The 16,570-nt window shown below is 45.0% G+C and overlaps 1 protein-coding gene across 4 annotated transcripts in view; it reads right to left on the bottom strand.

The window, feature by feature from the left end:
* RXRA (retinoid X receptor alpha) overlaps nt 1-16,570 on the bottom strand; it is a 440,219-nt gene that overhangs the window by 230,672 nt on the left and 192,977 nt on the right. For all 4 annotated transcript variants that reach the window (XM_085612724.1, XM_085612733.1, XM_085612741.1 and 1 more), the window contains exon 3: nt 11,412-11,510. In XM_085612724.1, coding sequence (XP_085468850.1) covers nt 11,412-11,427 — 16 coding nt within the window. In that variant the 5' untranslated portion in view covers nt 11,428-11,510. The remainder of the gene's footprint in view (nt 1-11,411; nt 11,511-16,570) is intronic.

Below are 16,570 nucleotides of genomic sequence, written 5' to 3'. Positions count from 1 at the left end.
GGGCCCTGAGGCAAGCAGCCCCATGTCTGGTACAATGATTTATAATAACTTGCCGTAGGATCTTTCCTCCACATGGGACCTGGTGCCGCTGAACCTACAGTAGTGTATCTACATCCCTGTCATCATTAGCACCAAAAAGACATTTATAGCGTGCATCCAACCACACACTGCATTCTGGGATGTGTAGTTCACTTTCTAACATTGTGACATATACGCGATCCTGGGTCGTCCTATAAACCTCACCCAACATGTCTCAGTTTAATATAGTGGATGACTAGGGTTTCACTCTCTGCGAAAAGATAGTCCGAAGGTAGTTTGTGGTCACGTGTTAGAGAGACACTGCACAGCAATGGAGGCCACCGGAACCTCTTACGTAAGTGGAAGCCAACATGGACACGAGCTGCACCCTTGAGAAACAATTTATGAAGCTAGGGGATGTCCCAAAAAACATGGCAAAATATGGGGCAGTGGATCAAATACAGGGGGACCATGACAATTTGAGAAGCACAAAACTTGAATATGTACTATTACAAATATCACTGATGTAGAAGCCAACGCAATGCCGATAACACCAATAATAAATCATAGTGTTAATTTTGGATGTGTCAGGGTTCATTAAATCTACTAAGACAAATTCTGGACATGTTTGTTTCTTATTCATGTCATAGTTCATATTTGTCTCTGTTATTAAAAGCAAATACAAAAAATGTAAAAGAAGCAAGTATGCAAAGTCTGAGAGCAACCAGATCTCAGAGAATCCGACCAGCTTAGGTGATCACTGACAGAGCAAGAACAGTCCTGGCCAGGGTCTCAAAGACAGCCACCTGCTATAAAGAGGGGTTATTCAGACAACAGTAAAATGACCTGTCCTGTGAAACAAACCAACTTAGATATTTTCTCATCACTAGGTAACATGGCGTGATGTCATTTTTCTAATTCCATTATAAGGCAAAAGTTTATGTGACATAACTTCCTGGGAAGTCACTGTTATGCTAACAAAATTTTTAAAAACTGAACGTCCTTCCTTCTTTCGCCCACAAAATGGTGATACATATGTCTCCCGCCACCGTGTGGAAAGGCTAAACTGTAGTGGCACGGTGAGCAAAAGAACGATGGATTTAACCCAGATCTATTGACTGGGGGGGGGGGGGGGGGGATGTTTGATTTGCTCTGCATTCCGTCCACCATCTGTGTATCTTTTACCATGTGGAAAGGCAGCAGGAAAAATTTCCACTGGGCGCTTACGGAAATCACAGGCCCAAATAGGCCTAAAACAGAATCTACTTTTAATCAGCAAATCTGCTCTCCAATTGCATCAACTTAAAACTCATACAAAACAGGTTCTACCATGTGACAATTTAATTTAGAATCTGTGAGATGGCATCACTACACTCTGGATCTGGCTCAGTGTTGTGGGGCAATTACTATACAGTGCAGTTCCTCAGTTTGGTCCACAATACTGTACTAGCCAAAAAAAGACTACGGTATAAAAGGGTGGTGTGAAGGTCAAACGTTATAAAATATATATTTTTTTCTTGCAAGCATATACTACAAATTTAAAAGGGAACAAATATGTTGTCTAAACATGGGAGCCATGTGCCTGAAGCAAATAGTTTAAATTAAAAAAACATGCAGTGATATGGCTTTTTAAATATGTTTTTACAGCAAGCCTTTCAGCTACTCCATGCCTTTTTTAGTATTATTGTTTGTGATGAAGACCTGCAATGTTGCAATGTCACCTAAACAGTTATTAACAGCAACTTGTAAACAGACATAAAATACATCCCAGTGAAGTGAAGGCAAAATAAATTACTGAAAAATGCATCGAAGTATCATACAGCAACCCGAAGTACACACAAAATATCTGTATATACTTATAAATGTATATATATTCATGTATGTCTAGTCAACTATTTACACGCGCACTTATATTTATTATGTTCGCGCTACATAAACCTCACAGATAAATATAATAAGTATATGTGTGTATGTCTGTATAGCGCATGGATGCAACCGATGGGACCTCTCGGCGATGTAGAATCTCTCGCATCTGCACAAAAATAAAGCCGGGCAATGCTTTTACTCCGCTATTTATTTTGGAAATACCATTTCTCCGTTCTTGGCAGTTGTTTCATAAACTGAACGGAGTATACTGCGCATGCTCAGGGCCAATGTTTGTTGTTACCAAAGTGTGCAAAATACTCCATGTTGTTTAGTCAACATGGCAGGTACGAGGGCGGCCGCAGCAGCAGAGGATGGGGCGCCCTTTGAAAGTGAACTTGACTTTGCGTGACCCACTTTTTGTAAAGTGCTAAAAATGGGTGAAGCAAAGCAATGGCCAGAGCGCCTGAACCAGACGCAGGCTTTAGGGCAGAGTGACAGGTGCGGCTGCACTGGGCACTGACCTGTGGAGGGGGCGCTGACCTGGGGGAGGGGGTGCTGTGTTTAGCAACAACTTATGATTGAGGGGCACTCTTGCCAGGTGGTAGTGAGATAATCAGAGGAGGCGGTCATGGGATGTGGGGGGTGCCAAAAATGATTGTCATACTTGGAGCCACCAGCGCTAAAGCCAGCCCTGGCACTACCAATGCTTGTGTGCATCTGGAAGAAGCCGCGGGCAATAGGGAGGGAAAAAGAGAGGTCAGTTGTGCTTATGATGTAAGCGGACAAGGGCTGCTGGTTGCATTCACTGCCCAGCGTCCTGGAGACCGGAAACAGTGCCGCTGGGAGGGCACTGCAGCAGAGATGCAGGGCATACAGACAGGAAGCAGAAGCCCAGGGGTAGGAAGAGAGAGGAGTCTTTTTACTGAATGGGTGATGAGTGACTGTAGTTTTCAAAAGAAATATTGAATGTGTGATGGTTGACCATACTTTTCGGATGTAAACTAGTTTAGCATGCAACCAAATGAAAGCAGAAAGATAAAGTGAGACAAAACAAACACCAGTGGGCTGACTCTTGATGTGATTGACAATGTCTTAAGCCAATGTACATACGGTTCTGAGCCCAAGAACCTAATAGCTGAAGGAGGCTGGTCCAATGCCCACTGTCTGTGTATTTCACAGCATACATGAAAAGGAGTAAAAGTCTGTGTTTTATAACACATGTTGACATAGGTTAGTAGAGATTAGGAAAATAAAACCTGTTTTGTACAATTATCTACAAGTCCGAGTAAATGTGCATGTCAAAAGTATTCTGCACAATATATAAAATACAAGAGTCATATCTGTTCATGGCAGTCCCCCGGGGTACGCACCACCCACCGTTTTCTCAAATAATGTGGCAGGTGAGTTTTGAAGAGTCATAGTGAAAGCTATACCTGGGAGCTGGATGGCAGTACCAGCACTGGAGGGCATCAAGGTTCAGGGTGCCAGCATTAGAGGAAATGGGCCCAGTCAAGTTTTAGAATAAAATCTGGACTTTTAGCATGACTTAACAGGGGAAATGGGCTACTATGACGAGTACGCACAAGTAAGGCTTGCCAAGAAGGAGTGATAATTACAGAAAGAAGAATTACTTGATTGACTAGGATAACACATCTGTGGATTCAATCTCGAGCAATGCAAACCACTGTATCTTCAGAATGTGTCAAATCTAAAGTCTTCTTCTCCTGATTACACACATCAGACTGAAATAGTTAGAGAGGGAAAGAAACCCTTGTCTTCATTTACGCCTTCAAGGACAACACGACTTAGGTGAATAATTGACCAAACTGGCATTACTCCAGCCTTTGTGCATGGTCACCTCTGCCGAGTCCTTTACGCCCCAGCTCCAATAGCCTGTATCCTAATTGGACAATAAGAGGATTCCACTCCAAGGTATGCCAAACGTACCCTAAGATGATGTCATAGAGGAAACCAACTCAATGTGTGTCAGCATGAGTGAAGTGGTAGATTGCCGGCATCTTATACTTCATTTGGACATTCGTCGTTTGTAAGCAAAGTGTAAAGATACTGCAAAAAACAGTATCTTCATCGTCCCTCAATACATAATCACATGTACAGAAGCAGGCTCAAAGAAGCCAGAAGTAGATCTGCCTTTCTTTTGGTCAGGGATCTGCCCATCTGTCACGTTTCATATTGATTGTGAAGGTTACACAAGGTCATTCCCTCTTTTGCTAAAGAACTGCAGCATTCTGCCCTCCTGGAACATCACTCTTCTGTCTCTCTTCTGTCTCGGGAGCTGGCTGAAGAGTGAACTCACAGTGGTGCCCCTGGGACAGAGGCTTGTGGCTAATGAAAAGTTATCCTCGTCACTGGCCTAAGGATTGCAATCAATCTAAAATAAGCCATTGCTCTACTTTACATTTGTAACCAAAACATTAACGGGTTCTGGCCCAATTTCAGGAGTACATTTAATCCTGTCATTACTTTGATTTATGCCACTGCTAAACTGAATAAAACCCTCTCGTGTCCTTTCAAATTGACTATAAATCATCGATATTGCACAACCAGCATAAACCCCTGTCATGGCTGTTTCTTTTTTACTAATTAAGTTTTATCTCCAAGAGTTTCGTGAAGAAAACTGCATTCGATGGTGCCTTTTTAACCCCCATGACAGTCCTAATTTATAGCAGATTTTTTTTTTTTTTAATATAAAATACTAAATGCATATTGGAGTAGCACAAAAGGACCAAAAACATAAAGCTAAACTTGTTACCTGTACCAGTTTGATCCACTTCTTTGTGTGCTTGAAACACTTATCAATCTCGTGACATCATGAGCGGTATTTGTTATTCAACCCTTTAGCCGCTGTATGCCTCAGTAATCTACTTAGTTATATGTCTTTAAGACTCTCTTTTCAATCCTCCCAGCATTCTGCTCTGAATAAGGAACTCGGGCTCACTCCCAGGATCCAGGCTGTAATATAAAAGCAATACAGTCTGAACGCATGTGCTTGCGTGGCCGTCTTATGTGCAATCAGGTACAACAAAAAGTAGGGCTTCCGGCTCCTCTCTCTTCCACATGGCGTGATATCAAACCCAAACATGCAGGATGGCAGTCGGAGCCCCCCAAAATCATGTTTTATAACGATTCCCATGCAGGCTCGAATTGGTCGCAATCACACAACAGTCCCCTTCGCATTAGGCACCAGGTTAAGCAGAATCCTTGAAACCGATGGGAACGCAGGAAGGGATGGCGAGTACTAGACATGTTTACGGAAGACATCAGCCGGAAGTAGGTATTAGATGGAATCTGTGGCTCAGACAAGCCTTCCACTTGGTTTTGAGTCAACCGAAGCTGTTTCACAAGCCTCACGAAATAAAAAAAGAATAAAGAAAAGGTACATAACTACATACATACACCGAGCGGCTTTCGGTCAGCCCTCTCCGGCCACTGGTCTGGTGATCTTCATTCCTATTTGTTTCTTCCGCCCACAGCATACAGGAGGTACCAGTGGCTCAGTCCTCCTCCTCCGATGATTCTCCTGCACAGTAAGCCGCGACATAGTCCCTGATCCCGTGCACACTGCTGCCTACAAAGTGCATTTCAGTGGAACTAGTGGTGGTCAATACTTTACTTAGCCAATGTTTTTTCTATTCATTCTTTATCCTTTTTTAAGATTTTTAGCCATCCTTGTCTGTTTGAACTATGGGTTAGATTACTGTAAAGAAAATCCAATAGCAATGCCTTTTATTTGCACCAGTACAAATCATAATTGCCTGTGATGTGCATTAAAACTTAAAGGGTTTCTATTTCGCTTATAAGCATACCTGAATGCTAATAAGCACCTTTTACATTATAGATATACTTTTTCTTTGCTTTTTAAATGCATCTTTTTTATTGCAAGCATAAGGCTGTCACAGTTTGGCAGCAGCATGTTTTCTTTTTTGTCTTCTTTCCATTTTTGTGGCATAAGCTTACGATTAAAAAACACATCAGCTTGCCAAAGAGAGACATAATGGCTTTGCCAATGCTTATTTAGTGATGACATGCACATATGCAAACAAGCATCTCTCATCAAGAAACTATATACATACTAGACATGGACGTCTGGCTCCGATGAGTTAGAGATGAATACATAGATTCTGGGAAAGAGCCTCGAATGTCAGGCCATTTACTTATAGAGCGGAGAATGGATTTACGCAGCGTGTGTCCTGAAGGATGCACCCTGACGTCATTTGCTAGGTTGTGCTCTGGAACTACTAAGAGACCGCACTCAGGAGACATGAGCACCTTTCTGGAAAAGCATCTGATGATTTTCCAATATTGATAATGCAGAGGCTCATTGAAGACCGCCTCTGCGCCTCATTAAAGAATGCCTCTGCGCCTCATTAAAGAATGCCTCTGCGCCTCATGAAAGAATGCCTCTGCGCCTCATTAAAGAATGCCTCTGCGCCTCATGAAAGAACGCCTCTGCGCCTCATTAAAGAATGCCTCTGCGCCTCATTCAAGAATGCCTCTGTGCCTCATTCAAGAATGCCTCTGTGCCTCATTAAAGAATGCCTCTGCGCCTCATTAAAGAATGCCTCTGTGCCTCATTAAAGAATGCCTCTGTGCCTCATTAAAGAATGCCTCTGTGCCTCATTCAAGAATGCCTCTGCGCCTCATTCAAGAATGCCTCTGTGCCTCATTAAAGAATGCCTCTGCGCCTCATGAAAGAATGCCTCTGCGCCTCATTCAAGAATGCCTCTGTGCCTCATTCAAGAATGCCTCTGTGCCTCATTAAAGAATGCCTCTGCGCCTCATTCAAGAATGCCTCTGCGCCTCATTCAAGAATGCCTCTGCGCCTCATTCAAGAATGCCTCTGCGCCTCAAGCAGCCTGCCTCGATCTTTAAGAGGCAGGGTGAGTCTAAGACAGTATTGGGGACAATGCACTAATAGACCTGTGTTCACACATGCACTGATACAGTGCAAAGGTCGAATTCAATGTTATTACTAAAGTGCAGGGTAACCGGCGAGAGAGATCACGGTTTCCAGACTCGGACATCCTATGTGACAGCCGCTCCCATTCGGGGCATCTGCGTATGTACTACGGGTAGCGCTGTGGGGTGCAGAAGGCTTCATGGAAATCGACACACACTCTTGACGTACATGTCTGCTGATCACCTGTGGCCAGACAATTCACTGCACTCACGCCTCCCAGGTATCATCACCATCATCATCTCTCTAATGCTAGCTCTTCACGCCAATGATCTTCACAAAAATGTTGTCACAAGGGTGACGCTCCTTCCTTTCTGTAGTACCGTGAAGGTGTAGAAAGAGTAATGTTAGCTTATCCACACATCCATTGCGCAATCCATGCATCTCTCACTATCCATTCTCCTCACTCACAATCCATGCATCTCTCACTATCCATTCTCCTCTCACAATCCATGCATCTCTCACTATCCATTCTCCTCACTCACAATCCATGCATCTCTCACTATCTATTCTCCTTTCACAATCCATGCATCTCTCACTATCCATTGTCCTCTCTCACAATCCATGCATCTCTCACTATCCATTGTCGTCCCACAATCCATGCATCTCTCACTATCCATTCTCCTCTCACAATCCATGCAGCTCTCACTATCCATTCTCCTCTCACAATCCATGCATCTCTCACTATCCATTCTCCTCTCACAATCCATGCATCTCTCACTATCCATTCTCCTCTCACAATCCATGCATCCATGCATCTCTCACTATCTATTCTCCTCTCACAATCCATGCATCTCTCACTATCCATTCTCCTCTCACAATCCATGCAGCTCTCACTATCCATTCTCCTCTCACAATCCATGCATCTCTCACTATCCATTCTCCTCTCACAATCCATGCATCTCTCACTATCCATTGTCCTCTCTCACAATCCATGCACTTCTCACTATCCATTCTCCTCTCACAATCCATGCATCTCTCACTATCCATTCTCCTCTCACAATCCATGCATCTCTCACTATCTATTCTCCTCTCACAATCCATGCATCTCTCACTATCCATTCTCCTCTCACAATCCATGCAGCTCTCACTATCCATTCTCCTCTCACAATCCATGCATCTCTCACCATCCATTGTCCTCCCTCATAATCCATGCATCTCTCACTGTCTATTTTCCTCTCACAATCCATGCATCTCTCACTATCCATTTTCCTCTCACAATCCATGCATCTCTCACCATCCATTGTCCTCCCTCACAATCCATGCATCTCTCACAATCCATTCTCCTCACACAATCCATGCATCTCTCACCATCCATTCTCCTCTCACAATCCAAGCATCTCTCGCTATCCATTCTCCTCTCACAACCCATGCATCTCTCACTATCCATTCTCCTCTCACAATCCATGCATCCATGCATCTCTCACTATCTATTCTCCTCTCACAATCCATGCATCTCTCACTATCTATTCTCCTCTCACAATCCATGCATCTCTCACTATCTATTCTCCTCTCACAATCCATGCATCTCTCACTATCCATTCTCCTCTCACAATCCATGCATCTCTCACTATCCATTCTCCTCTCACAATCCATGCATCTCTCACTATCTATTCTCCTCTCACAATCCATGCATCTCTCACTATCCATTCTCCTCTCACAGTCCATGCATCTCTCACTATACAATGTCCTCTCTCACAATCCATGCATCTCTCACTATCCATTCTCCTCTCACAATCCATGCATCTCTCATTATCTATTCTCCTCACTCACAATCCATGCATCTCTCACTATCAATTGTCCTCTCTCACTATCCATGCATCTCTCACTATCAATTGTCCTCTCTCACAATCCATGCATCTCTCACTATCCATTCTCTTCTCACAATCCATGCATCTCTCACTAGCTATTCTCCTCACTCACAATCCATGCATCTCTCACTATCCATTCTCCTCTCACAATCCATGCATCTCTCACTATCAATTGTCCTCTCTCACAATCCATGCATCTCTCACTATCAAGTGTCCTCTCTCACAATCCATGCATCTCTCACTATCAATTGTCCTCTCTCACAATCCATGCATCTCTCACTATCAATTGTCCTCTCTCACAATCCATGCATCTCTCACTATCAATTGTCCTCACTCACAATCCATGCATCACTCACTATCAATTGTCCTCTCTCACAATCCATGCATCTCTCACTATCCATTTTCCTCTCACAATCCATGCATCTCTCACTATCTATTCTCCTCACTCACAATCCATGCATCTCTCACTGTCCATTCTCCTCTCTCACAATCCATGCATCTCACTGTCCATGCATCTCTCTCACTGTCCATGCATCTCTCACTGTCCATGCATCTCTCACTGTCCATGCATCTCTCTCAAAATCCATGCATCTCTCACTGTCCATACATCTCTCACTATCCATTCTCCTCTCTCACAATCCATGCATCTCTCCAACAAGCCATGCTTCCCTCCTACAATCCATACTTCCCTCCCACAATCCATGCATCTCACACTATCCATTCTCTTATCTCACAATCCATGCATCTCCCACAATCCGTGCTTCTCATAAGATCCACATATCTCTTTAACAGCACATACTTTTTTTTCACATTCCATGCACCTCTCTCCATTCATTCTTCTCACAAATTCCATGCATCGTTCTCACAACCCAATTTTCTCTCACACAATCTATGCTTTTCACAAAATTCATTCATCACTCTTACAAATTCATGCTTCCCTCACACAATTCATGCCTATTTCTCACAATCCATATTTCTCACAATCCATGTTTCTCATAAAACCCATTAATCGCTTTCACAATCCATGTCTCTTTCAACAATCTAGGATTCTCCATTACAATCTATTCTTTCACATATGCCATGCATTATTCTCACAGCCCATGCATCTCCATCACACTCCATGCATCTAACAACCCATGCTTGTCTCTCACAAACCATGCATCGTTCTCACACTCCAAGCTTCTCTCTCACAATCCAAGCTTCTCTCTCACAATCCTTGCTTCTGATAAAAACCTGCTTCTCTCTCAAAATCCATGCTTCTTTCACAATCCATGCTTCTTACAAAATCCAAGCATCGATCTCACAGTCCATGCTTTCACACAATCAATGCATCTCACACAAAGTGCGTGCATATCTCACCATCTTCCACAATTCCTATGCAAATATATGCCAATTCTGGGTGCCCCACGATTAACATATTCCTACACTCAGTCAATTCTACTTAAGTCTGAGCAATATTAGGGCTTCTCTTCTCCTATTATACTGAGACCAGTCAATGTAAATCATAACACCTTCCACCAATAGAATTTGAACATCCCATACATGTTCAGAGGGTATGTTTCAAGAAGCTTTTACCTTCACAGGAAAGTACAGCAAAGGTAGGCCTTCATGCTCCCAAGGCCACTTTACAGATCCCTCAGTGGACACTCGGAATGGGCTGTGAGCGCACTATCTTCGGTATACCTGCGATAATGTGCACCATAAACACCAGTAGGGCGCTCGCTCTGAGCACCTCAATCAAAACCTGCAGGACTCCACTGATGTCTGAAATCTGGGAACTCCTCCAAGCTCTGGTGATGCACAGACAATCTGCCCTTCAGCATCTTCTTCAGCAGAGGATTTAGAAATTCCACAACTGCTGCCAAGTCGGATACTGCAAATTCTATATTGGGATTTTCCATTTACGTTACGGTACCAGAAGCCTTTGCAGCATTCCAGTGCAGGTAAACATTGCTCTGACTTGCCCTTACTATTCCATCTCTGCATGCCCCTCTTACAAGGCCCTGCAGCCCCAATGCTGTTGCACCATGAGTTTTCAGATGTCCACCTCCTATTGTGGAGACCAACGTATGGCAGAGCCCCGAGCAGCGGCACCGCCTGATGTTCGTCTGTAAGGACCTGATGCAGCCTCCAAAAACAGCCCCACTTTTACTGATTCCAATCATGCAGCATTCTCTTAGGTTTCGGTTCAGACGGTGTTTTAAGTGCTGTCCTGCAGCACCCCTGCTCCTGCAGTGCAGGCCTCATGTCAGACTTGTAGCAAGATGTTGTCCTGCGTGGGTTTGACTAGGAGTTCTGGTTTCTGCTTGGATTAAATGGGGAAAAGAAATATCAAGATGATGGAATAAACTCATGGTGTGTGGTCTCTTTCCCCAAAGAAAGAATGTTGTCAGCCTGTCAGAGGTTGTCTTCTTGAATCCCATTAGAGTTGGGATGAGCAGAGAGCTGGGACAGGGGCAAATGTTTCTGGGAGTGAGACTGACCCAAAACCAAACGTGTATCACAGTTTCACAAAACAAACTATTAGTCATCAACATCGAAAATCCGGATGGCCAAGATATAACCTGCAATAGGATGGCCGAAAGGAATCAATTTTCTGGTCACCATTTTTTAGCACATAAAATCTCACATTATCATGAAATCTTTACTTAATAAAAAGGTACTTTGAACTCAATGCAGTGTCACAGTGGTTGAAAAGTTACAAAAAAATAGTGTTGGGTGAAAGCGGTCAAACTTACTCCGCTGCCAAGACATCTTTGTGCTTTACAGATCCAGCCAGAAGATCCACTTCACGCTGTTCGGATACTTCGGAGCTGGCTGTGTCTCCGCACCACATGCTGTTGTCGGGATTTTATGAAAAGAAAAAAGAGAAATAAAGGTTGATGGGATGTAAAGAACTGTCCCCTGTTCATAGAATTGATCAAACATGGAAGTGTGCAAGATACACTGTCCCGCCACCCCCTCACTTTCAACACCGTGACCTAGGATGAAGAAGCCCAATGTGGACAACCAATCAGCAGTCTGTAGACACTCAAAGGACACCACAAGAACATCTTCTGGTTTAGAAACTGCAAGTAGATACAGATTGTCCCATACACAACACATGGACTAGGTGTTTACACTGGGTGGGGGTGGTGGGATGTTATCTAAGTTAGAAATGTGGTAGTCTACATCAGAGTTTTTCGAAAAATCTTTATGCGGTCTAAATACTTTTAATGACAAGCGCACAAACTTTAGGGGTCGACAGAGGCACTGTCTCTTAAACAGGGTTTAATTTCAGTTAATTAATTTTTTTAATAAATTATATTTGCCAATCAGTTCCATTCAAAAGGGGTATTGGAATATTTGGGAATAGAGCCAAAAAATCTGCATGTCAGCAATCAATATTAACAACATGACAATTAAGCTCAGGCAACGATGTGAAGCGTAAAATTAATTCAGGTAAGTTTTCTGAACTTCGTAGGACTGGCACCTCGAGGTGATACGTTAGTTGGGAAATTTCAAGAGTTTTTATGTCTTTGGTCAAAGACACTGTCGCACTCTACGTGTAACACTTCTATCAAAAAGAACACTCCCTTTGGGCACTTTTATTGAAACATATGTAGAAAACTCTACGTGTGCCATCAGACTGCTTCCCTACAACCTTAACTGAACCATAACCTTCTCTTTCTTTCAGTAGAAAAGCAATGAAACAGTTATACATTCAAACACCCACCGCCGCCGCAACATGGCTGCTACTGCCACCACAACCACCACCACCACTCCCAACACAAACAGCACTGAAGCTGTAGCTCCACTCTAGCAGTAGGTAATCCAGAGAAAACCCTTCTTTACGTTTCGCAAATACCTTCTGCACCTCGATGAACGTGAACTAAATGCTCCAAAAACATGTTACCTCCTTTTAAAAAACATTGGTCATATTGCTACAGGTGTTTAAGAGTTATGGTGGATCTTAATACAAATGTGTCAACACCAAGATTCTCCAACTAGTAGCTCGTGAGGTACTGGTAGCTCTCCTGCTACTTGTAAGTAGCTCTCCTCTGTGCAGCCAAAATACATTAGAAGATTTTGCTTGGTTCAATTACTATGTGTATACCAACATTTAAAAGCCTGTATTTGAAATGAAAATGTGTGTATTTTTAGAATTCATAGCTAAAAAACAAATTTAATTACCAAAATATATTTAAAGCTGATATTCGAATGCTAAAAATAAAACTGTGTGGGGGAGATTATTACTACTATTGCTAACTTTGTCCTAGGGGAACTGCAGGTGTGTCTGTTATGTATTACCCATGTAAAGGCAATCCACATTGACAAAGCTTTGTTTACATGACTACTGGGAACCCTGCCTGATGCACAGAGGTGATCACTGCTGGGAACCCTGCCTGATGCACAGAGGTGATCACTGCTGGGAACCCTGCCTGATGCACAGAGGTGATCACTGCTGGGAACCCTGCCTGATGCACAGAGGTGATCACTGCTGGGAACCCTGCCTGATGCACAGAGGTGATCGCTGCTGGGAACCCTGCCTGATGCACAGAGGTGATCACTGCTGGGAACCCTGCCTGATGCACAGAGGTGATCGCTGCTGGGAACCCTGCCTGATGCACAGAGGTGATCACTGCTGGTAACCCTGCCTGATGCACAGAGGTGATCGCTGCTGGGAACCCTGTCTGGTGCACAGAGGTGATCACTGCTGGGAACCCTGCCTGATGCACAGAGGTGATCACTGCTGGTAACCCTGCCTGATGCACAGAGGTGATCGCTGCTGGGATCCCTGCCTGATGCACAGAGGTGATCACTGCTGGGAACCCTGCCTAATGCACAGAGATGATCACTGCTGGGAACCCTGCCTGATGCACAGAGGTGATCACTGCTGGGAATCCTGCCTGATGCACAGAGTGAACCCTGCCTGATGCACAGAGGTGATCACTGCTGGGAACCCTGCCTGATGCACAGAGGTGATCACTGCTGGGAATCCTGCCTGATGCACAGAGTGAACCCTGCCTGATGCACAGAGGTGATCACTGCTGGGAATCCTGCTTGATGCACAGAGTGAACCCTGCCTGATGCACAGAGGTGATCACTGCTGGGAACCCTGCCTGATGCACAGAGGTGATCGCTGCTGGGAACCCTGCCTGGTGCACAGAGGTGATCACTCCTGGGAACCCTGCCTGATGCACAGAGGTGATCACTCCTGGGAACCCTGCCTGATGCACAGAGGTGATCACTGCTGGGAACCCTGCCTGATGCACAGAGGTGATCACTCCTGGGAACCCTGACTGATGCACAGAGATGATCACTGCTGGGAACCCTGCCTGATGCACAGGGGTGATCACTCCTGGGAACCCTGCCTGATGCACAGAGGTGATCACTGCTGGGAACCCTGCCTGATGCACAGAGATGATCACTGCTGGGAACACTGCCTGATGCACAGAGGTGATCACTGCTGGGAACCCTGCCTGATGCACAGAGATGATCACTGCTGGGAACCCTGCCTGATGCACAGAGGTGATCACTGCTGGGAATCCTGCCTGATGCACAGAGTGAACCCTGCCTGATGCACAGAGGTGATCACTGCTGGGAACCCTGCCTGATGCACAGAGGTGATCACTGCTGGGAATCCTGCCTGATGCACAGTGAACCCTGCCTGATGCACAGAGGTGATCACTGCTGGGAATCCTGCCTGATGCACAGAGGTGATCACTGCTGGGAACCCTGCCTGATGCACAGAGGTGATCACTGCTGGGAACCCTGCCTGATGCACAGAGGTGATCACTGCTGGGAATCCTGCATGATGCACAGAGGTGATCACTGCTGGGAACCCTGCCTGATGCACAGAGGTGATCGCTGCTGGGAACCCTGCCTGATGCACAGAGGTGATCACTGCTGGGAACCCTGCCTGATGCACAGAGGTGATCACTGCTGGGAACCCTGTCTGGTGCACAGAGGTGATCACTGCTGGTAACCCTGCCTGATGCACAGAGGTGATCACTCCTGGGAGCCCTGCCTGATGCACAGAGGTGATCACCGCTGGGAATCCTGCCTGATGCACAGAGTGAACCCTGTCTGGTGCACAGAGGTGATCACTGCTGGTAACCCTGCCTGATGCACAGAGGTGATCACTCCTGGGAGCCCTGCCTGATGCACAGAGGTGATCACCGCTGGGAATCCTGCCTGATGCACAGAGTGAACCCTGCCTGATGCACAGAGGTGATCACTCCTGGGAACCCTGCCTGATGCACAGAGGTGATCGCTGCTGGGAACCCTGCCTGATGCACAGAGGTGATCACTGCTGGGAACCCTGCCTGATGCACAGAGGTGATCACTGCTGGGAATCCTGCCTGATGCACAGAGGTGATCACTGCTGGGAACCCTGCCTGATGCACAGAGGTGATTGCTGCTGGGAGCCCTGCCTGATGCACAGAGGTGATCACTGCTGGGAATCTTGCATATCGTGGGAACTAATGTAATCTTGTCTGATGCGGTTACTACTACAGCTCTCATAATATTAGTAGGTCTGGAGGATTTTCATTCAACACAAGTAGCTGTTATTACAGAAAAGGTTGGAGGCCTGTGGTCTCCACGAAATGCCGAGGGTTATTTTTTGGAGAGCGTTGTGCAAAAGTTTCTGAACCAAAGGCACAACATTTTATACGCACGTGTAGTCACATTCTTTTGCTTTCTTAAATTTGGTGCAATTCTCTCCAGTTCTTTGCTGTTATGTTAAATATTCAGGGCCATATTCACAACAATATTTTAGCATGGAAGTTTGCAGTCACAGTAAGTTTGCAGTCACTGAAATTACCTCATTTTCACCTACAAGGGTTTTCTGGTGACGTACATGCATTTGTTACTGAGGATTTCCCAGCCAAGAGGAAGGAGAAACCCGCAGTAGTAAATCCTACTCAACCTACATGCTTTAGCTTGTATATCGGCGAATGACCACAGACATACATTCGTGGGCATTCCCAAAATCCATGATCTCGCATATTCCCACCTTGGCTATGGTCAAAGATTTACTCCACCAAGGGCCTTGACTCCCCTCTGCAGGATGGGAATGGGAACAGACTACCCCCAAATTAGCTGGGGGTATTAGGGAAGTACTTTCTTCGTGCGGAAAAGGTTTTCCCCACAGAGGAAAACAACTCTGCCCACTTGCACAGGGGGCTGGATTCCCCTGTGCCGAACTCTATACAGTATAGATTTTTGCACATGGGGCACAAGGGGCATAGATAGTACCCTGCGGGGCGTGTCACATACTACTTCCAGTAAACCCCCTGGAAACTTGCATATTTACAGTAGGTAATCCAGAATCCAGAGGAAAGCCTGGCCCAGCCTTCCTGCTGCACTACTTGGAATGCCGATGAATAAAGAAAACATAAATGAAAATATGTGATGCTGGACTGCAATGTCAGCTTTGCACAAGTGAACTGGGTGTTGAGTAGTAAGGTTTCTCTAAATAACAGATAGGGCAGGGGAGGGCATACAAATACACAGATAGATAGCGGTACAGACAGACAGATAGATCAGACAGATAGTGGGACAGATAGGTAGGCAGGCAGAGGGATGGATGGATGGATGGATGGATGTCTGGATGGATGGATGGATGGATGGATGGATGGATGGATGGATGGATGGATGGATGGATGGATGGATGGATGGATGGATGGATAGGCAGGCAGATAGGCAGGCAGGCAGGTAGGGCAGGTCAGACAGACAGACAGACAGACAGACAGACAGACAGACAGACAGACAGACAGACAGACAGACAGACAGATAGATAGATAGATAGATAGATAGATAGATAGATAGATAGATAGATAGATAGATAGATAGATAGATAGATAGATAGACAAGTACATAGGTAGGCAGGTAAGGCAGGTCAGACAGACAG

Source organism: Triturus cristatus, chromosome 1_2 (genome assembly GCF_964204655.1).
Source record: "Triturus cristatus chromosome 1_2, aTriCri1.1, whole genome shotgun sequence".
Taxonomy (NCBI): Eukaryota; Metazoa; Chordata; class Amphibia; order Caudata; family Salamandridae; genus Triturus; species Triturus cristatus.
This window is presented reverse-complemented; position numbering and strand designations above follow the sequence as displayed.